Genomic DNA, 23573 nt, shown 5'->3' on the forward strand with positions numbered 1-23573 from the left:
AGAAGGAGATTTAGATAAACAGGATAATGTTGGAACTCCCAAGTTACAGTCAATTTTTTAAAACTATAGATAATGAAAATTCATCAAGTCATAAAGAGTTGTCCTCTTCTGTTCTTTTATATAAAAAAGTTCCATGTTGATATTTTCAATTTCATAACAGTAATTTTGAAAGCCATCACCCACAGCATATATATGTGTGTGTGTGTGTGTGTGTGTGTGTGTGTGTGTGTGTGTGTATGCATGCATGTATATATGGTGCCTTCCCAGATTTAAAGGTAAGCTTCTTTTAGAGTTAGTTTAATTTTTTGTTTTTGTAGTTTCAGAACAATTTGTGATATGTGACAGGCATGTAATAATTATTAATTGATTGATTAAAGAGGTCAAAGTTGTGGGCTGGTTCACTTTGCCTTGGCAGTGGAGGGAAACATTGGATTCATGACCACAGTACACCCCTAATGTTGACTGACCCATATCACTACCAAGAGATGGGTTATGCATACCTGTAAGACATTTTAGGGTTACTAGGGAGTGACCCTCTTCACCTCTGTGACCTCTGTTTTCTTTATACCTGGAGCTCCAAGACCAACTCACTTAACCTCTGTAGGCTCAAGTTCTTCCTCTTCCTCCTCATGCCACTGAAGGGGTTTAGATTAATAGGCTCCTAGGTTTCCTTCCATCTCTAAAGTTATGATTTTCTGATTGAACTTCAATTTATTGTTGACAAGAACGAGTAAGCATGATGCTTACTATTATTAGATATCATTGTGCAGGTTTAAAAGCATAGATATATGGCTAGACATGAAATTCTGGAGATATTTGATACTGTCCAGAGAATATGATTGTTGGACAAAAAAGGCAGTTTGCTGTGGGTGATGGCTTTCAAAATTACTATAATGACATTGAAAATATCAACATGAGACATTTTTCTTATATAAAAGAACAGAAGAGGACGACTCTTTATAACTCCATGAATTTTCATTATGTATAGCTTTAAAAAATTAAGTATAACTTAGTAGCTCCAACATTGTCCTGCTTGTCTGTTATCTCCTTACTGAAATTCCTTTAGTTCTTAGTTTAATTCATTTGGACCCTTATTTATTTTTTATTTATTTTTTTTAGGTTTTTTTTTTTTTTTTTGCAAGGCAAGCGGGGTTAAGTGTCTTGCCCAAGGCCACACAGCTAGGTAATTTATTAAGTGTCTGAGACCGGATTTGAACCCAGGTACTCCTGACTCCAGGGCCGGTGCTTTATCCACTGTGCCACCTAGCCGCCCCTGGACCTTTATTTATGCAAGTACCAGCTATATTAGTATACTAGGTGATGATAGAAGATAAAAAAAATAAACTCCCTGACTTCATGGAGTTTACAATCTAGAGTACTGAATGAGTTACCATTGTAGTGATAGTGATACCAAAATGGAAAAAAAGCATCATTTAAACATTTTTTTTTAAATATCAAAAAGAATCAGAAAACACAAACCAAGTTAGAGAGTTTAGACTGTAACTCTAGTCTTAGAGAACTACTTTAAGATTATGAGTAGGTACACAAGATAAAAACAGAATGTTATGAAAATTCATCTAGCAATGATACATCAAAGAGACTGGGGGGGGGGGCTGAAAGAAGGTGACCAAGTTATAAGACTTCTTCAGTAAAAGGTAGCATTGAAAATAAAAGGCAAGTTTCAGAGTCAAGAGAACTGAGAGAGAAGAATCAAACGATTCATCAGATGCTGAGGCTGAGGGAAATAAGGATTCATAAGAAATTAAATTTCCAAGGTTAAGAAAATGGATCTTGTATATGGAGAGGGATTCTGTGATGTACAGATAAAGAGGAAGTTCATTCCAGGTATAGAAGATAGCCAGTGCAAAGGCACAAAAATGAAAGATATAGTGTCTTGTGTAAGAAGGAAGGCAAATTTGGTTGGACCTTAATAATAAAGGAAATAGCCTAGAAAGACAGATTAGAGGACAAGTTATAAAGAACTTTAAAAGCTGAACATAGGAGTTTATACATACATACATAATAGCGAGCTAGTAAAATTTATTGAGTAAAAGGGAATAATACAATAAGATTTTGGGTTTAATGAATTTCCCTTTGACAAATTTATAGATAAAGCACTTTAACATGAGGAAACAGAGAAGACAGAGGTTAAGTAAATTATCTGAGGTCACACAACTAGTAAGTGTCTGAGGCAGGATTTGAATTCAAGTCTTCTAGATCCCAGCTCCCCAAGATACTATGCCATACATGGCTTTCATAAACATATGACAGTTTTCATATGTATAATATGTATGATGCATGTATGTATAAAATGTATCTAAAGGAAAATATCACATTTTAAAGGTAACAGAAAGGGATTCTGAGACAAAATGATATAGAAATGAGATATTTTTCTTAGCAATGGCTTACATTTCAACTGATCTCAATCTGGACCACAAATGATATAACTCTGATACTGTACAAGAAATTATATAAGGAGAAGCAATGATGTATAGTAAAAAAATGAATTTGAAGTCAACAAGTCCAAATTCAAATCCTACTTCTTTCATTTTTACTAACTGTATCAATTTGGGCAAGTCATTTAACTTCCCCAAATCTCAGTTTCCTCTTCCATAAGGAAGACTGGACACAATGACCTCCAAATTGTCCAAATCTATGATCTCATGACCATAAAGTCTACACATAATGAATCATGCAGTGAATAAACATGGTCTTTTCAATAACAGATTTTTCAAAGTTAAGCCAAGATTCAAAATTTTCTAAAATATAAATTACCTTATCAATGTTATGTTTTAAATTAAAGAGCAAAAGAGTGAGACTGACTACTCCTGATAGGTTACTATTTGGGACAATAACATTTTTAGAGAAGTTTTTTAATCAGTAAATCAAGACTTAAATTTGCTCAAACTTTCCTCCCCAGCATTTGCAATCCTTGATACCATGGACTTTACTGAACTGCTGCAGAACTATTTCATAAGTAAATTGCAATTATTCCTCTACAATATCAGCTATAATAAATGTCCCAGTTAAAGGTGGACATACATACATGTACTTATATATACATACATTAAAAACATCTAATTTGTTTTATATAATATCTTGTTTGTACATAGTCATTTTCATTTTGTCATCCCCATTAGACTGTGCAATCCTTCAGAGCAGAGACTAGCTTTCTGTTGGCTTGATTCTTTTTTTTCCCTTGGGTTAGTTGTTTTGTTTTGTTTTTTGTTGGGGAGTTTTTTACCTTTCTTTATATCCCTAGAACTCAACACACTAATTTGACTTGATTTAACTTCTTCCCTTTTAACTGATTTATGAGAAATTACTTGAAAACTGAAAAAGTTCTTGCTATCTCCCAAGACTGCACCTTTCATTTCCAATTTATAAATTAATAAAGACGAGTTAACTGCACAGGCCAATTTTAAGTTTTCCCACACTGACCTAAGCAAAATAGTCTTTTTAAATTTTGATGTGTTTTTAAGTACTTCACTTAACTAAAACAATTTAAAAATTCAAAAAATCAGGGTCTGAGAAAGTTATTTTATGTTCTGAGGTTGAAAAAAGTTTAGGCTACATAAACTTATCATTTTAGCTAAATAATTTAAGTACTTGCTTTTAAAAAAATAATAACAGCTGCCCTTCTAATACACAGTAGTGGCATCTCTTGTAAATGCCTAGGATTAAGCTGTTAAAATGGAAATGGCTTGCCTCCTAAAGATTTCACAAGAATATATTTCAATTCCTTTATTAACAAAATGTCAAACATTTCTTTCCTGACCTCCTTAATACCCTCTTTAATTCCTGCTCTTGCTCCCTCCTCTTCAACAATATCCTTATTGTATGGGAGTAGGGTGGGAGAAGGGGAATTTGGGATAGCAAAAAGATCACTGAATTTAGGAGTCACAAGAGTTTTTATTGGCTAGGTCTGAGACCAGGAGCAAATCACTTAGGTTCTCTGACCCCTAGCTTCCCCATCTATAAAATAGTAATAGTGATCAAAACACCTAACTTTATAAGGTTGTTGGGAAAATTAATGAGAATGTATCAAGAACACTTTGTAATCTTGAAAGCACTTATGAATATAGAGCTCTTAGTGGGATTGGTATTGCCCAAGTTTGTATATGCTGTCATTGTCTCCCCTTGCTAGACTAGGAGCTCCATGAAGGCAGGGACCACATCTTAAATTAACTTTTTTGCCCCATCAGTGCCCAACACAAGATTTTCTCCTTAGGGAGGATGAAGAGTGAACTGCAGGTAGGGGAAGTGCCTCTACTGATGCAGATGAACAATTCTCTATAACTTCTAATCTTTGGAAGTTGCAAAAAGCCCTGTGAACTGGTTAGAGTCACACTGCCAGCATCAGTGGCAGGACCAGTACCCAAATCTTCCATATTCCAAAGGTCAGTTCTCTATGGGGATATCACAGCTGCATCTCTGCTTCTGTTTTTTTTATACAAATATATAGATATATAGATATAGATATCTGTACTGCTAAGCACAGTGTCTCATATATAGTAGGTACTTAAAATTCTTTATTAACTTCTGATTTACTGATTTGATTACTTTAAATCAAGCTCTCCTTATCTTTGTCAATCCAAAGGGGTGTTTCTAATGAACTGTTTCAGGAGTCTGCCCTTGGCTCTATATTGTTCAACACTTTTACCAATATGCATGATAATCAAATGTGACTATGACAAAGATATCAAAAGTGTAGCTAATATGCTAGATGAATCAAAAATCTGAAAAAAAATATGTCAAGGGCCTAAAACAATGGGTCAAATATTACAATTGTATTTAACATTAATAAACTAAGTTCTTATAAAAAAATCAATGGTATAAACCATGTCTAGACAACAGCTACTATGAAAGAAATCTGACTTTTAGTGGACAATAAGCTCACTATAAATCAAAAGTGTAATATAGCATCCAAAAACATTAATCAAATTAACAGCATCTAAATTGAAGGAATTGATAGTCTCGGAACAACTATGCCACTTCCCTAGTCATCTCTCCCTTACTCACACCTATATTCTATATCTGAGAACAAAAATCATATTAACACTATCATTTAATTGCTGAATGGTTATTACCTCAGTCAAACTGAGACCTGGTAAAGATCTTAGCTTAATAAGTCGAGATCTCTCACTTGCATCAAGGCCATTACCAGTCGTCCTGACCTTTGTCTTGTCATAGAATCACTATGGATTGTTGTTTGTCCTTCAATCTCAAAGAAGACCATGATATCAGGAAGGTGATGTCATGACAAAAATATGAACTGCATTTGAGTGAGGGAATGTTGTGCTGTCTCCAGTCTCACTTTCTCCTCCAGAGTTATCAGGATCCAGTGGTCAAATAAGAATCAAAACTAGAGATGACCCTGGATGCAAGGCAACCAGGGTTAAATGACCTGCCCAAGGTCACACAGCTAGTGTTAAGTATTTGAAGTTGGATTCAAAACTCCCATCCTCCTGACTCCAAAGTCAGTACTCTATCCACTGTGCCATCTAGCTGCCCTATAGAACAGAGTAAAGTTGATGACTATGCATAGCTCTGCCTCACTTAAATACAATTCACTTGCAAGTCAAGAAAGCTTGACTTTGATGTTATTGGTCCAATTTAAGAATTAAAGATGACTCTAAGAAAAAAATTTTCAAGGCCAGACGGAAATGAATTCTAACAAACATTTAAAGAACTATTAATTTCAATTCTATATAAACTATTTGAAAAAATAAGTAAAGGAGTAAATTCCTTCTATGACATTAATATGGTGCTGATACCCAAACTAGAAAGAGTCAAAACAGAGAAAGAAAATTATAGACCAATCTACCTAATGAATACTGTTGCAAAAAATTTTAAATAAAATTTTAGCATAGGGATTACAGGATAATAATAATAATAATAATAATAATAATAATATGAAATACCATAAGCTGGTAGAATTTATACCAGGTATGCAGGGGATAGTTCAATATTAGGAAAACAACCAGAATAACTGACCATATCAATAATATAATTAACAGAAGTCATATGATTATCTCAAAAGATGTTGAAAAATCCTTTGATAAAATGCAGCACCCATTCCTATAAAAAAAAACTTTAGAGAACAAAGGAATGGAATTTTTCTTAAAATGATAAGCAGCATCCATCTAAAAACCATCAACAAGCATTATATGTATTGGGGATAAATTAGCAGTATTTCCAATAAGATCAAGGATGAAAGAAGGATGCCTATTATCATCACTATTATTCAATATTGTATTAGAAATGTAAGCTTCAGCAATAAAAAAAAATGAAAAGAAATTGAAGGAATTAGAATAGGCAATGGGGAAACAAAATTCTCACTTTTTGCAGATGATATGATAGAATACTTAGAGAACTATAGAAAATCAACTAAATACTTCATGAAACAATTAACAACATTAGGAAAGTAGCAGGATATAAAATCATCAGCATTTCTATATATATGACCAACAAAACCCAAAAGCAAGTGACAGAGAAATTTCATTTAGAGAAACTATGGAACACATATACACTTTCCAGGACAAACTCAAGAAACTATATGAACATAATTACAAAATTCTTTCCACACAAATAACTGAAATCTAAGCAAATGGAAAAATGTCAATTGTACAGGAGTATGCAGAATTAATAAAAATGAAAATTCTACCTAAATTAAATTATTTAATTCATACCATACCAATCAAGTTATCAAAAAACTAGAGCTGGAAAAAAAAAACAGCAACAAAATCATCTGGAGGAACAAATGGTCAAGAATATCAAGGGAATTAATGAAAAAATGCAAAGGAAAGTAGCCTAGCTATATCAAATCTAAAACTATATCATAAAGCCCCAGTCTTACTATCTAGTACTGGCTTAGAAACAGAGAAGTAGATCAGTGGAATAAATTACAAAAGAAACAATACTAAATGGTAATCTATGTTTGATAAACTCAGACACTCTAGCTTCTAGAATAAGAACTCAGTAACTGACAAAAACTGCTGGGTAAACTGGAAAATAGTATGGTAAATAGTATGGTAAAAAGACACAGATTCACATTTCACACCCTATACCAAAATAAGGTCAAAATGGTTATAGGATTTAGACATAAAGGGTACTACACTAGGCCAATTAAGAGAGCAGGAAATAGTCCATCTGTCATTTCTATGGAGAGGGGGAAAGTTTATGATTAAACAAGAGATAGAGAACATAATAAATTTCAAAATGGATAATTTCAACTACATTAAATTTAAGTTTTGCACAAACAAAATCAATAGTCAAGAGTAAAATGAATGCAGAAAATGAGGAAACAATTTTCACAATTAATTTTTACAATAAAAAATTAATTTCTAAAATATATAGAGGTGAATCAAATTTATAAGAATATGTCATTCTCCAACTGATAAATGGTCAAAGGATATGAATAGTTTTTAAAGAAACTAAAGACATCTACAGTCATATGAAATCATTATTGATTAGAGAAATGCAAATTAAAACAACTCTGAAGTACCACCTCACACATATTAGATTGGCTAAAATGATGATCAATATTGGAGAAGATATGGGAAAACTGGGACACTAATGCATTGTTGGTGGAGTTGTAAATTGATCCAACCACTCAAGAGAGTAATTTGGAACTCTGCCCAAAGGGCAATAAAATCGGGCTTACCCTTTGATCCATCAATACCACTACTAGGACTATATCCCAAAGAGATCATTAAAAGAGGGGAAAGGCCCACATAAACAAATATATTTGTAGTAGTTTGGGGGGGAGTGGCAATGATTGGAAATTGAGGGAATGCCAATAAACTGGGGAAGAACTGAATAAGTTATGGTATATGAATGTAATGTTATAGAGAACTATTTCACTTTAAGAAATCATGAGCAGCTGAACTTTAGATAAGCCTAGAAAGATTTGCATGAGCTGAGTAAAGTGAGCAGAACCAGGAGAATATTGTACACATTAACAACAACATTGTGAGATGAATCAACTACAGTGGCTTTTGAAAGCAGTCAACAGGTTATGATCAGAGATAATCCTGAGACACCTATTATGGAAAATGAAATCCATATCCAGAAAAAAAACATTATGGAGTCTGAAGGCAGAACAAGGCATATTATGTTTGCTTTTTAAAATTTCTTTTGTTTTTTTCATTCTTTCACATGTTTTTTCCCCTTAGTTCTAATTCCTTTTTCACAATGTGATTAATATGGAAATTTGCTAAACAGGTTTGTACATGGACAACTTCCATCAGATTGTCTGCTGCCAAGGAAAGAGAGGAAGGAAAGAAAGGTCATAAAAATGTGGAACTCAAAAACTTACAATTAGATGAATGTTGAAAACTACCTTACCATGTCTTGGAAATAAAATAAAATAAAATATAAACTGCTTTTAAAAAAAAGAACAAAGGATAAACACCTCCCATTCTGATGTTACTTAACCCTGTGATCTCTAAGTTTATTCTGTTTGCCTCAGTTCTTCAAAATCTCTCTGAAGAATTTTGGAATCAATTGCATGACATGGAAGACCCTAGCAAAAGGACTGTCCAGTATAATGTGTCTGCATTAAAGAAGGTGCTGTGCCCAACTTGTGGTAGAGCATTCCAAGTTCATATTGGTCTGATCAGTCATAGACATACTCTGACTCCCACAGAATAATGTTATTTTGGTTCTCTTCAAGAACAAAAGACAGCAATCAACCTCCAAACTATCCTGTTTGTGTGAACTCTTTGAGTATAGAGACTATGTCTTTGCCTTTCTTTGTTTCCCTAGTACTTAAGAGTTGTACCTGACACACACCTGACTACTGACAGACAGAAAAAGAAAAGACAAGACTTAGTGGGGCCATGATTATGTCTCCAAGTATACGAATGGCTGTCATGACTCTGAAAAGACTAGTCCTCAGCATTAGAAGAAAATAAAGGTAGAATTTCTGGAGAAGTAGATTAAAACTTGACATAAGGGAAAACTTCCTAACAATTAAAAGGAGACCAAAGTAGAATGGGCTGACTAGGGAAAGTCACTTAAAGTCATTAAGTAAAAGATGGATTACTTAAAAGTGTATATTAAAAGCATTTTAATTGGGCAGATAGGTAGCAAAGAGGATAGAGCACCAGATCTGGAGTTTGTTAGACTTATTTTCCTGAGTTTATATCTACCCTCAGTAACTCACTAGTTGTGTGACCTTAGGCAAATTAAACCCCACTTGCCTCAATTTCCTCATCTGTAAAATGAGCTAAGAAATAGCAAACCATCCCAGTATCTTTGCCAAGAAAACCCCAAATGGAGTCATGGAGAGTCAAACACAAATGAAAAAGAAATGACTTATTAAAAGACCTGTGCCAAGCACTGATACAACTACAAAAGTGAAGATGGTCCCTACACCACAGAGCTTATATTCTAATGGCAGTATCTGGAGTTGAAAATCTTCAGGGGTGCTGAGTGTAGTCACTGGGTATGGAGACAGGACTCCACTGGCCTTATTATTTCCAGTAGCAATGGTTTATTGATTTGATTGAGGCTCTAAAAGGGAAAAAGAGGTGACAAGGTGATTGTCCTGAAGATGGAGGGAAACAAAGTGAAACAGGGTTAGTGCAAACCTAGAAATAGTAGCTCAACAGGAGGCAAGCACCAATCAGGACAGCTGAATGCCAGGACAAATATTTTGGAGTTGAACTGGTTAAAAGTTATAATACCCCTTATCAGGAAAGGCTCTAGAAGGGATCCCCACTCAGGTACAGTTGAACTAGATGAACTTTCAGGTCCCTTCTAACTCTGATCATTATTTTATCCTGTAATCTCTAAGTTTCCTCTGTGAGTGTAAAACAAATTATAAGAATATGCAAGTGAGACCATTTTTAAGTTTAGTAAACTTTGAGTTTATATATGAAACTGCAGGTGGCATCAAGCATATAAGGTTTGGCTAGTCATATGAGAAGATCTATGACATGGTCTGTAAGACACGAAAATTCTATCATCTTCAGCAAGAGAATTTCAATTGTACTTCAATGTTATTATGTAAATCCTTGTAGTCTTCCAAGAAGAATGCTATTTCTAAAGTAGACCAATACTGCCACGTTTTTGTTTAACCTTTATTAGCAGGGGAAACCTAGTAGAACATATGGTTATTAAAGTTACATTGGAATATGTGGATATTTGTTATTGATTATAATTTCAATGTTGTAGTTGAAAAAGTTATCTAATTTATATAAATCACGATTACATTATAAACAAGTAACAAAGGGATGGGAAAGAGGTTGTTGAAAAAAGGTTCCTAGGAACATAAATATTGCTATATTCATAATTATCCTCCTACTGAAACCACATCTTACTGCAAGATAAAATAAACTCAATAAAATTAAAATTCTCCAAATTATTCCAGTGATTTGGATCTGTGGGAATGTAGATTGGAAGTGGCTGGGAATAAGGGAAAAAAGTATTTCTTGTGGGTCTGAAAAGTTTTTTAGGCAGATGATGCGAAGTGTCCCAAATTGGACCCCAAAATAATTTTAAGATAAGTAAGGGGATGTGTCAAAGGGGTGCCAGAGATTGAATAATTAGGCAGTTCAGGGTAAAGATCACTGTAGGACAGATCCAGGACTGCAGAAAAATACATACACACACACACACACACACACACACACACACACACAAACTCTCTCTCTCTCTCTCTCTCTCTCTCTCTCTCTCTCTCTCTCTCTCAAAGTTACAAGGCATTAAGGGAATCCAAAATATTTAATATTAAAAGTTCACCTTTCTGGTAAGCCTTAAGAAAGGGAAAGTCTTTATGTTTCCATTATGGTCTTTCTAGGAAGCAGTGATTGGGAAATGTGTTAAAAAGAGCTATTTAACCATATCTGTTTGCCTTTTCCTGATCCTACTACTCAATCACTGCTTTGATGAAAGTTAGCAGTTGTTTGAAAAGGCTGGTACCAAAGGATCTGTAATCCTCTTCATTTTTTAAAAAAATCTTATTTTTTAGCTTCATGGCAAAATACCTCAATCTACTTCAGTGTTTATCTACATTTCTGACTTCTTTGAAGATACTTCCCCACTCAAATGCTTGCTCCCAGTGACATTCTAGATGGAACTCCAAATCTGCTCTTTCTTTTCTCTTCAGTCTCCTTAATCGTTTGAGCAATCCCCTTTAAAGTCACCTTCCTTCTACTCTGCATGTATCTTGTACTTCTCTACTTACTTATAAGTTATTTCCTCCACTGGAATTATATGTCCCCAGAGGGGGCCTAGGGGATTGACTTGGTGATTAAAAAGTCAACTTGTCCTACCTTGAAAGGGAAGGGTTCAAATTCCTGGGAACAACTGGCACATGGACATGGACCCAGGGAACTTATTTTCAAGCATAATGGTGGTAAAATGGTAACTGGGGAGTGTATAAATCAGTATATGTGTATATATATATATATATATATATATATATATATATATATATATACATATATATATATATATATATATATGTATATATATATATATATGCATCAGCACAATCTGGGTGAGGAGGCTGCCTACCACAGGATGGTGTCCTCTCTGACACCTAACATAATTGGTACTGTTATGGGAGTGAGGCACAATGAATGATAATAATAATAATTCATGGCACAAATTCTACAAGACAATGCTGGAAACTTCCTAGAAGGAAGAGGCTAGAAGGGCTACCTTAGAAGTTTTGACTGAGAAAAAAAAGATCAGATAATTATAGGGCACATCAAAGAATGAGGGTCTAGAGTAGACAGAAAGATATATAATGGAGTAGTGAGAGTAATCCTATTTAGAAAATGGATTCCAAAAATTAAATTAAAAATAATTAAAAGAACTAGTTGAAGGGGAGAAAAGGAAGGAAGAATCTACTTAACTGAAAGGCGAAAAGAAGGGGTGGAGAGCAGGGAGGAATTATGTCATCAGATGAAAGAAGGAGAGCAAAAGAAATTAATAAAGCAAAGTTTCAAAAGAAAATAGTAACAAACTAAAGAAACAGAAAAAAGGAAAGAGAGTCAGTGGGAATTGGGCCACCTCAAAAAAAGATTAATAACATAACTAAAGTAACAAAGTTGAGTATCTATGGTGGGGGAGGATCACAACTTGAAAAAAAATTAAAATGGAAAAAATATAACTAGTAACTTTAAATGTGAATGGATTAAACACTCCAGTAAAATTAAAAATGATAAATGATATAATAAAACAAAATCCTACAATTTGTTGCTTACAAGAAACACTTGAATAACAAAATAACACTGAGAGAATGGAAAAAATTTTCTATACATCAAGTGAATCTAAAAAAAAGCAGGAGCTACAATAATATATTTAAGAAAACAAAAACAAACACTCAAAAAAACAAAAAGGTAATAAACAAGAAAACTATATTATACTGAAAGGAGTTACAGAAAACAAACCAATATCATTAAATTAATAAATGGATATGCTCTAAATAAATACCTTAGCATCCAAATTCATAAACGAAACATCTGAGCTACAAGAAGATATAGACAGTAACACAAGAGTAACAGGAAACTTCAATATCCCTCTTTCAATGTTAAGTAAGTCTAATGGAAAGATAAGTAAAAGAGAAAATATCGAACTATACAAATTCCTGAAGAAATCACTGTTAAAACTTATGGCATCTTCTAAATGGATCAGCAAAATAATATGCATTATTTCTCAACACCATATGACACTTTTACAAAAACTCTTCATGAACTGGGTTTAAAGAAAATGTGAACAAATGTTAAAAAGGCAGAAATAGCTAATGCATTTCTTAAAGATTAAAACAAAATAAAAATTGTAATTGGTTCAGAGGACCAATCCTAACAAACAGAAGATGCAAACTCAAATGATGCTTAACAATGAAAATCTAAATAATGAATGAATCAAAGAATAAATCTTGAAATCAATTAAAAACTATGGAAAATAAAATTATAATAATGAAGCAACATACTAAAATTTCTGGAATACATTTAAAGCTGCACTAAGGGGAGAAATCATATCTTTACAAATATACATCAACAAAACAGAAAAAGAGAAGATGAATGAATTGAATGTGCATTTTTAAACATTAGAAAGCTAACAAATCTAAAATAAGCACAAAATAGTAGATATGAAAATATAAAGAAGACAGAGAGAAAATGGAAAGAAAAAAACAGAAATGATAAATCAGATCGAAATCTATTTCTTTGAAAAGATCAATGAAATTGATAAACCTTATCTAGTCTAATTAAAAAGAAGAGAACAGAAAAGTAAACCAATAAAATAGCAAAAAACTAGGTGAAATTACAGCAAAATCAGAAGAAACAAAAATAATCAGAATATATTATACACTACTAATGCTTTTTTAAAAGGCCACAAAAGTAAGAGAGGAATATCTTCAAAAATATAAACTGCTGAAACTACCAGTTGGAGATCCTAAGTAACCTAAATATTTTGTTATTATTATATAGAATGCTGGTGATTTTTGAGAATTTATTTGTAACTGTAACTTGGCTGAAGGCTATTGTCTCAGTATCCTTACTGATTCTCTAGGATTTTCTATGTAAGCCATGTTATCATCATCAAATAATGATAATTTTAATTTTCTCTTTATGCCTTCAGCTCATTTCTCTTTCTTAATTTCATTGTTAGCATTTCTAGAACTATATAAAATAATAGTGGTGAGAGTGGATAGCCATGATTCACTCATATTTCTTAGAAAAGATTCTAGCATATTCCCATTGCACATACTTTTTGTGCTTTTTGTGATTTTAAAAAATTAATCTCTATGCCTATTCTTTGGAGAGTTTTGAGCATAAATGAGTGTTGTGTACTTTGTCAAAGATTTTTCTGACATGAAATGATCCTGTGGTTTTGGATGTTTCATATAATTAATGACCTTGATTATTTTACTAAAGTTGAATCAGGGGCGGCTAGGTGGTGCAGTGGATAGAGCACTGGCCCTGGAGTCAGGAGTACCTGAGTTCAAATCTGACCTCAGACACTTAATAATTACCTAGCTGCGTGGCCTTGGGCAAGCCACTTAACCCCACTGCCTTGCACAAATCTAAAAAAGAAAAAGTTGAACCATTCCTGCAACCCTATTTAAATCTCAGTTATAATGAATTTTTTTTAATGAATTGCACTGTTCTGTTTGAATTGAATTCTGTTTAGAATTTTTGAGTTCATTAATAATATGCACTTTAAAGTTTTCATTCTGTATTTTTTTCTTTCCATAATTTAGGTATTAGTACTGTATTTGTCTAGTAAAAGGATTCAGATGTTTTTTCTTTCTCTTTCTCCTTCCTTCTCTTTTCTTTTTTATTCCTTCTTTTTCCTTCTTTCCTTCCTTCCTTCTGTCTCTCTCTCTGTCTCTCTGTCTCTCTCTCTCTCTCTTTCAGAATTAAGAAAAAGAAAAAAGTTAAAGGCATAAATATAAGTAATGAGGAAAAAATATTCTTATTTGATATGATGGTTCACTAAGAAACTTCTAGAGAATCAGTAAAGATACTGAGACAATTAATAGCTTCAGAAAAGTTGCAGTTACAAATAAATTCTCAAAAATTAACACCATTCCATAGAATAATTACAAAATGTTTATCCTTTATTTTCAAAGAAGACCATGACATCAGGGAGGTGATGCCATGAAAAGCATTCTAGTTGGATTTGAGTGAGGGGGAGCTGTGCAAAGTCACCAGTCTTACTTTCTCCTCCAAAGCCATCTGGGTCCAGTGGCCAAATATGAATCCGGATGACTGGAGATGGCCCTGGATGTGAGGTAATCAGGGTTAAGTGACTTGCCTAAGGTCACATAGCTAGTAAGAGTCAGAGTCAAGTGTTCAAGGCTGGATTAGAGCTCCAGTTCTCCTGGCTCCAAGACCAGTGCACTGTACAAGAACTGTGAAGAATTAACAGCCTCATGAACGACTGCTCCAAATCACTAATAATAGAGAAATGCACATCAAAACAACCCTGTGGTTTCATCTCATATCCTGTATTTTGAAAAAAATAATGCTAACAGTCAATGATGGAAAGGTTGTGAGACAGAAACTAATACAAGTTGATGAAACTGAAATGGTATAATCATTTTTAAAAGAAATTTGTAATTATGTAAATAAAGTAACAAAATGTCTTTACTCTTTGAACCAGAGACTCCATTACTGAGTTTATACCACATGGAAGCCATTGGTAAAAGAAAGTCTGAATAATATAACCAAAAAAATTCACAGAAGCACTTTTTTGTGAAAGCTAATATTTATAAAGAAAATAGATGCCCATCAACTGGGGAATGACTGAACAAACTGGAACATGAATGTAATGGAGGAATACCACTGTGCTATAAGAAACAAAGTGTGTAATGAATATAGAGAATCATGGCAAGATCTATATAAGCTGATGATGAGTGAAGTGAGCAGAGTCAACAAAATGATATACACAGAAATACAATGGAAAGAACAGTTCCTCACCAAAAAAAATAAAGTAAATATAATAAAAACTATTAAGCTCAAACAGAACCTGATTGAAAAGGTATGCAGGACACTTCACCCCTTTGTGGAAATGGGAGACCCACAGGTGTTACATACCGCATATATTTTCAGACATTTTCAATGTATTGCTCAGTAGAGTTGTTTTTGTTCCTCTCAAAAAAATATTATTTTTTATATCAGATAGCTCTCTGTGAGGTGGAGGAGAAAGGATGGTTTCTACTTGGTATAACTGTGACCAAAATAGAAATAGAAATTGATTTTTTAAATTGTTTTTAAAGTCAGCTATCATTATTATTATTTTTAACTAGAAGACAATAGATTGGGGAGACAGAGTGATGGACCTAGAGTCAGGAAGCCCTGAGTTCAAATACAACTTCAGATACTTAGTAGCTGTTAACCACAGACAAGTATGTCACTTAACTCTGTCTGTCTCAGTTATCTCATCTGTAAAATGAGAAGGTAGGATAAGTGAGGAGCAGCACCTATCTTCCAGGCTTGACATGAGGATGAAATTGATATTTGTAAAATGTTTGGCAAATCTTAAAGTGTTATTATACTATATTATCATTATCATTATTATTATTATTACTATTACTATTATTCAAACTACTAACATGAATAATGTAACAAAAAGTAAATACTTTCATACATATATATATATATATATGGATAGATGATAAACACAGAGATACATATACTGCAAAAAAAAAAAAGTCATGCTTCTTTGGGGTGGGGATTAATTTCCTTTCCTCCACAAGTAAAATTTGTGAACTACTAAAGGAAGAAAGTTCTAACAAGGAGATCAAATTAGAAAACAACCGAGGCATATCAAAGTTTTACCATGCAGTAAACTTGACTGAAGATCAAATTGCAACTGGATCTGCCCATAAGCTGTCCAGGGACTTGGCCACTCAGCAGCCTATAAATTCTAGAAAAGTTCACCCCAGTCCCCATTTCTAATCCACATACCCCAGAACTTCTGCTGCCCATTTAACCCCTTGCCCTGCTGGCAGATCGGCCTAAACCTGGACTCTCATTTCCTGCTTCTTACTGCTGTTTTAAGTACTAAATTTTACGTGTGGAGGAAAGAAAATTAATCCCCACCCCAAAAATGAAAGTGCAAAGGAAGATAAAGATCTTGGAGTATAAATTCTGTGTTTTTTCAGGATTCTAAAATAAATTTCTAAAAACACAAATTCATTCTTTCAAAACCTTCAGCAATCTCCATGGGGGGGGGGGGGAGAATCTCTATTTCAGGAATAAACTTAGAAGCTATTTGAGGATTACAGAAGATACTAAGCACCATCTATGAAAGAGAGCAAAAGGTCTCTATGTACTGCATTTTAAAATAAACTTTCAGAGGGCTCATCAGCATCTGAAAGGATTATGATAGCTGAGTATATGACAGCTTCAAGTAGGTTGGCTGAAACTAAAACACTAGCATGAGAACCTTAGGAGGCATTTTTGAATATAATTTTCATTTCTCCTGAAAAGAGAAAAACAAATTTTTTCCAGGTTATTTGCCGGAATTATTCTGGTTCTATTTCCAAACAAAAATAAAACCTCACCACAGTAGAATGGCCTCAATGCTGTAGTGTTGATTTAATGTCACAATGTTACAAATATCCCTAGAATTTTAGTGACAAATGGAACCAGCCACATCCTCTCCATCTCATCAGCTTATCATTCTTTGACTTCAGACTCAGCTCTTTAGACTTTCTTCCCCAACAACTGTCCACAGACCAAGAATTTTTCTGAAATTAGTGCTTCTGGGTTCTTAATGGTTTTGCTATCCATGCTCTATCAAAATAAAACTAATGCCTTAGATGTGTATCATGTAATCAGACAGCTTAAATGAAGAGAGCCTTCTGATTTCCTATTGTAATAGATCCTTTCATTTAATAGATTCCATCATTGGCACAGAAAAGCAATCTTAACACGAATTGTCTGGATGCCAGACAAGGAAAACCTTCCACATTTTACAAAGTGACTATTTTAATGACTAACTGCACTGAAACAGGATTCTATCAGAAGTATGGCGCAGTCCAGGGGCCACAGTATAGACTGTATCTAACATGATGCTGCAATATCTAATGATCTCAAATCAGGAAAGCCTTGCCTCAAATCCCAGCTGGGCTCCTTAAAGCCAGATTAATAATTATATTAATAATATTATATTAATATTATTATTAATATTGATAAATGTAATAATATAGATTAATTAATATTAATGATTATGTAATTATATTAATAATAATAATAATTACCTTGGGAAGGTCATGGCACCTTTCTAGGCTCATCCATGAAATGAGGGTTGGACCTCTAAGGTACTTTGTAGTTCTAAAACTACATTTTTAGGGCACAAAACTTGCAACTCACAGCTCAGTCTACATTTTTTTAAATGAGGGCTTCCGTACATTACCTTATCAAAACTAGTGTAACCTGCCATTTCTGTGATTCAAAGTGTTACTAATGCAAAAAGATACTATTATTTAGTAACAACTGGAAGAGGGAACTAGTTATCCAGATGTTCATTGAAAGAGGTAAGTTAATGAATTAACTTTCTACTTCTGGGACCATTATCTGCAGAATCTGATGAATTCTGAATACGCAGATGAGCTCATAACCTCCTAAACCAGTGACTCTCAAATTTCTGTGACCCAGAAATCTTTGCTGGGCCTCCAGGTTTGGATAAGGGAGGGGGAAGGAAGAAAAAGGGCTGGTTCCAAATGCAAAAGTGAGATATAGTGATGTCTGGATGAGTTTCCTTTCCAGTTCAGAGAGAAGTGAGAGGAAGAGCAGGGATTTTTATTCTAGGTGACTGTGATGTTGGAAATTCACCTACCACAGTTCTAAGCATCAGTCAAGACTTGCTGGAGGAAACAGAGGCCATATCTGCAGAGACCAGGACTTTGGGGGAAAACTTGGCCCCAACTTAATCAGGGTAGTCAGACCCTGTTTTCATATACCTCAACTGCATAGTCTTATGCACTAGCACATCACCTTATTTGACACCAAATCACATGTGTGAAGTATTAAGATTCAAAAGAGAATTTTCAGTATAGATGTTTCCACTATCAAAGTGTGATAACACATTTGAAAATCTGCCACATACTGTTACCAAGGAGGGGAAAAAAAGTCAAAACAAGTGCCCTTTATCATTGCATCATTACCTTCTGTCTGACAATAATAAATCATGTTTTAAGCAGTCTATAGAAAAAAAGTTTTGTAGTTTATATACAGTGGTCACAATAAGAGATGATATGAAAAGCTCCAATCTCTTAAAATTTCCACCCAAATCTGGATGGCCCTTAATAAAAAGCACTATATTCCAAAACTGATACTTAATGAATCTAAAAAATCTAAATTTTACACTAAAGTACATAGAAATCCATCCCATTTAGGTTTATGACTTTCATCATTTGTAACCATAATTAAGGTCCCCCTACCCCAGCACACTGAACACACCTCCCGTGTGTATTCATGGGTAAGAATCAAGCATGGATAGATGGCAGTCTGCATCTCTGGTGGGAATATTCACATTGAAGAAGTCTCAGGTCTATCTGTACATTATCTGACCTCTATTTTTCTTTGCAAGCATGCTACAAAGCAGTAGCAAGGTAAAAGGAAAAAAACACTAGATTTGGAGTCTGAAGGCTTCATTCAAATCCCAGCTTACTCTACTTGCTATTTGTATGGATCTTTCTACCTTTGTAAAATGAAGGATTTGGAATAAATGATCTCTTTTTCCTTTCAGTACTAACTCTATGACCTCTAAGTTCTTTACTATTTTTGAACCCATGCCATGGAGCTCTACGGGCATGGATTTTTCTCTTAAAGTTGAGGCCAAGAAATAAAATCAAGAGAAGTCCTCTAGGGATGGAAGTTCTACTAAATCTTATTTCCTCAAGATGAATTTTCTTTTGCTAATAATACTTCTTTCATTTCATTAATGATGTAATAATATGCAATTCAAATTTCACATGAAATATCTAGCATATTTGGATTTCATAATGATAACATATTGAGTCAATCACATTAAGATCCATTGCAACAATTGCTTTATCTTTAAATTTTTATGCCTGGTAGAAGTTGTACCCCTCCGCCCACTAAAATATTCTCAAATTTGAGCTTCTGAACTAAAAGGAAAAAAAAATTAAAAATGTAACTAGGAGAACCAGAAATGATGAGATCAATCAATCAATAAGCATTTATTAAATATCCACTATGTGCCAGTAAATCCTGGCAAAGACAGAAAAAAGCAAAAGATGATCCCCATTTATGAGGAATTCACAGTCTAATGAGAAAACAACATACAAAAACTATGTAAAAATAATATATGTATACGTGCATGCATATATGCACAGAATAAATTGAAAATAATCAACAGAGGGAAGGAATAACCCTTCTATAAAATGAGGTTATTTAATCTAGAATAAAGACAATTAAAAGCGTTGATGAGAGCCAAAGGTTATTAAATTAGCTTAAAATTTCAACTAGAAATCGAGCCAAACCTGTAGCACAGAAACTTACAAGATATATTCACCCACAAACTTATCTTTCCACTCTTATGTTCCATTCCTCAGTACAAGCAAGTACTCTGCTTCACGGGAATAGGACTTGCCCATTCCCACACACGTTGTCTGTCCTGATTTCATGACTTTTGTCAGTTTCTCTGCCCAGACTAGCTTTTCTCCATCCCATGGATTGTCTATTGAAAATTCTCTTCATCCTTCTAGGATCACCTCAAAGTATAAAGCCCTGACCTGAAAGAGACCTCTTCCTTGACTGAATATTCAATAACACTTATTTCCAATCTTGAAGACAATCATCACATTCAGCCTAAAATTAGCGATTTTTCTACCTGTCTCTTACCTCCCCCCACCCCGAGAAAATAAAAATGACTTGAAGTTAAGGACCCTGTTCACTCCTGTATTCTCACGGTGTAATGAGCACATAATGCCTTGGCACCTAGCCAATGCTCAATAAAAACATGTTGGATGAATCAATTTTAAGGAGGTAGGGAAGGAAGAATATTACCAAGAACCAAGCAAGGTTTTAAAACAGGAAAACTTCTCATTAGATTGATAATCCTAAGTAAATGACCTTTTAAGGTTTCTCCAGAAGGCAGCTAGTTGTCACAGCAGATGGTGCACCTGGCCTGAAGGAAGAACTGAGTTTCAATTCAGCCTGAGACCCTTACTAGTTGTGTGAATGTAGTAAAGTCACCTAACCTTTTTTGCCTCAGTTTCCTTATCTGTAAAATGAACTGGAGAAGGAAATGGCAGTATCTCTGTCAAGAAAACCCTAAATGGGGTCATGAAGAATGAGACACAACTGACAGTACTAAACAACAACAATCTAATGATTCATTGAATCATTTTAGTTAAGAAACATCCAAAACTAAAATGTACATGGGAAATATTGTATTATTTCATCTTATTTAAAATAAAAAAATGTGTTTTAACTACTGACCAAAACCTTGGACAAGTAGATGAAAACAGCAACAAAAACAACTAATAGCTAATATTTATATAGTGCTTGCTATATGCTCATCCATTCTTCACGACAACCCTAGAAGCTACAAAGGTTCTATTATGTCCATTTCACAGACTGGGGAAATTGAGACAAATGGGTGATTAAGTGATTTGTACAGGATCATACAACTAGCAAGTGTATGAGACTAAATGTGAACTCAGATCTTCCTGACTTCAGGCCTGATATATTTGGTGAGAGTATTCTATCCCCTCCACCACCTAGTTGTCCCTGTAATCTAATCTCCCCTGATCCTTCAGATGGCAGTTTATAGTAATCTTGATTAGTTGGAGAGGTTGAAGCAAAAGCCCACTCACTCTTCAGGATATAACACCTGAAGGATGTAAGAAAGGAAAAGTAACCAATAAAAGAGCTGCTATCTACCATTTCTGGGAACATGTCCAACCTAATATAAAGACACAATAAGCTCTAGACAGACATATATGTCTATATACATATATATATATACACATATGTATATATATACACATATATATATTCACAAAATCATTACCAAACCTAGTTTGAAGCCACAATATGATACATATGTGCACTAGATTCATAAAATCATTATTTGTGTATAATTATTGATTTACACAGATGGAATTCCAGAAAAGTGCTTTGTGTTTTGATATTTATGCCTTCACCAGATTTTGTGGAGAAAAGGGCTACACTAAATGCTTTCCTGTCTTCTTCCCTACTAAATGAACCAATCATTTACAAGATTTAACAATGCAGAGTTGGTTCCTAGACCAAAGACAAGTTAGCAAGCCAATTACAGTATAAAACTGGGCACCCCTAGACAATCTTCCAGAAACTGTGGTAAAGTTAATTAAAACTTTTTTAAATGAATTTTCAAAACCAATCTCACTAGCTCTTCATTATCAATGAAATCAAAACACAGATTCTGCAAAAGGTTTAGCAGGAAACAGAAAAAGGGACGGATGATAAGATGCTTCCTATAAGAAAATCAGTGTCAAAACTGAAATCAACTTAGATGCAAACAAATGAGTTAAAAAAAAGAAATATGGTGCAAAAAAATGTTAAGGAAACCTTTTAGGATTTGATTTCTCTCTCATCACATTCAATTTGGATCACTGTATACCATGGAAACAATGTAAAGACTGACAAATTGCCTTCTGGTGGGGGGGGGGGAACATTGTAAAACTCAAATGAAATCTTTAAAAAAACCTTTTAGAAGAAACTTCAGGGGATTTATTTTTATGGAAACTTTGTAACGTGTTTTTCACAACTCCACCAGTTCCAAGCAGAATGAACGACCGCGGGGCAGCGCGGGGCAGCGCTGCGGCTCGCCTGCCTTTGCCCGCACCCCGGCTCACGGAGGCAATCTCACAGCCGGCCGCCGGCGGGACCCGTCCCCATCCACGATCCGCACCTCCGGCCCGAGCGGCGCCAACTTGTGCCAGTCCGTTAGAAGCTCGTCCTCGGGCCTCGGCGCCGACCCCGGAGCCCACACAAGTCTTTTCCGAGACATTTAACTAAATCAATCAATAATCAATCAATGGCCGAGACTCAATCTATGTATTTCGGGGGGGGGGGGGCGATCTTCATGAGCGCAGGGGAGGGGGCGGGGCAGCCGCTGCCTCCCCCGGCTCCGTCCGGACCAGCTGACGGACCCGCCGCGGGGGCCCCGGACCAAGTTGGGCTCCCGGGGCCCCGGGCCATGGGGGGGGGGGGCGGAGTGCGGGGTCTTACCGTGTAGAGAGAGGAGCAGCAGGGGCGCCAGAGGGGCCCCCCTTGAAGTCATTCCGGGGGCTCCCTGGCACCTGGCCCCTCCCCGGCTCCGCGCCCCGGCACGGGGAGGGGGCTGGCCGGGCCCCTGGCTCTCCGCCCCCGGAGCTCACGGCCCGGCTTCCCCGCGGGGCACTCCCGGGCCGGCCCCCTGGAGCAGCGCCCCGGGGCGCGCGGAGCCGCCGCCTGAGCCGAGCCGAGCCCGAGCAGCAGCGCCGCCGCCGCCGCCGCCGCCGCCGCCGCCGCCGCCGCCTCGCGCTGCCCCGGGAGCCGCCGCGCGGGCCCCTGGCGCTGCCCCGGAGCCACGCCCCCGGCCCCGCCGCTCCCTCCCGACCACCTGCACGCCGGGCCCCGAAGCGCACCCCCGCGCGGTCGCCCCGGCAACGGCGGAGACGCGACTCCGGCGCGACGCCTAGCGGCCCGCCCGCGGCGCCGGCGCGCAGCCCGGCCTCCAGGCCGCGGGGGCGCCCAGCTCCGCCCCCGCCACGCCGGCCACCAATCGGCGCCGGGAGTTCCGGCGCGCCGGGCCCGGCCCCGCCTCCGGCTCCTCGGGAACTATCCCGTCCTGAAAACGCCCGGGAGCGGCCCTTCAGTTCTGCCCCTGAAATGGGAGTTGGACGCGTGGCCCGGGTGCTGCCAGGGCAGCGGCTGCCCCTGGAGGCGGCGAGCTGGTGCGGGGGAGCAGCCACAGTCAGGAAGACCTGGCTTCAAATGTAGCCTCCCGTACTGAAACTTGTTACTTTGGCAAGAAGTCGGCTTTTGGACTTAATGACTATTTCGATTATTTATTAATTATTCACTGAAGCCTTTCTTGAACACAGC

The 23573-nt window shown here is 36.1% G+C and overlaps 1 protein-coding gene across 2 annotated transcripts in view; it reads right to left on the reverse strand.

Annotated features, from left to right (window-relative positions):
* The window catches only part of IGSF11 (immunoglobulin superfamily member 11), a 205457-nt gene that overhangs the window by 174536 nt on the left and 7348 nt on the right, over positions 1-23573 (reverse strand). The window contains exon 1 of one of the 2 annotated variants that reach the window (XM_074214562.1): positions 22716-22966. The exons of the other annotated variant lie outside the window; for it this stretch is intronic. Coding sequence (XP_074070663.1) covers positions 22716-22767 — 52 coding nt within the window. The 5' untranslated portion in view covers positions 22768-22966. Of the gene's footprint in view, positions 1-22715; positions 22967-23573 lie in introns of those variants that run through there. 2 annotated transcript variants of the gene reach the window in all.

Source organism: Macrotis lagotis, chromosome 1 (assembly GCF_037893015.1).
Source record: "Macrotis lagotis isolate mMagLag1 chromosome 1, bilby.v1.9.chrom.fasta, whole genome shotgun sequence".
Lineage (NCBI taxonomy): Eukaryota > Metazoa > Chordata > Mammalia > Peramelemorphia > Peramelidae > Macrotis > Macrotis lagotis.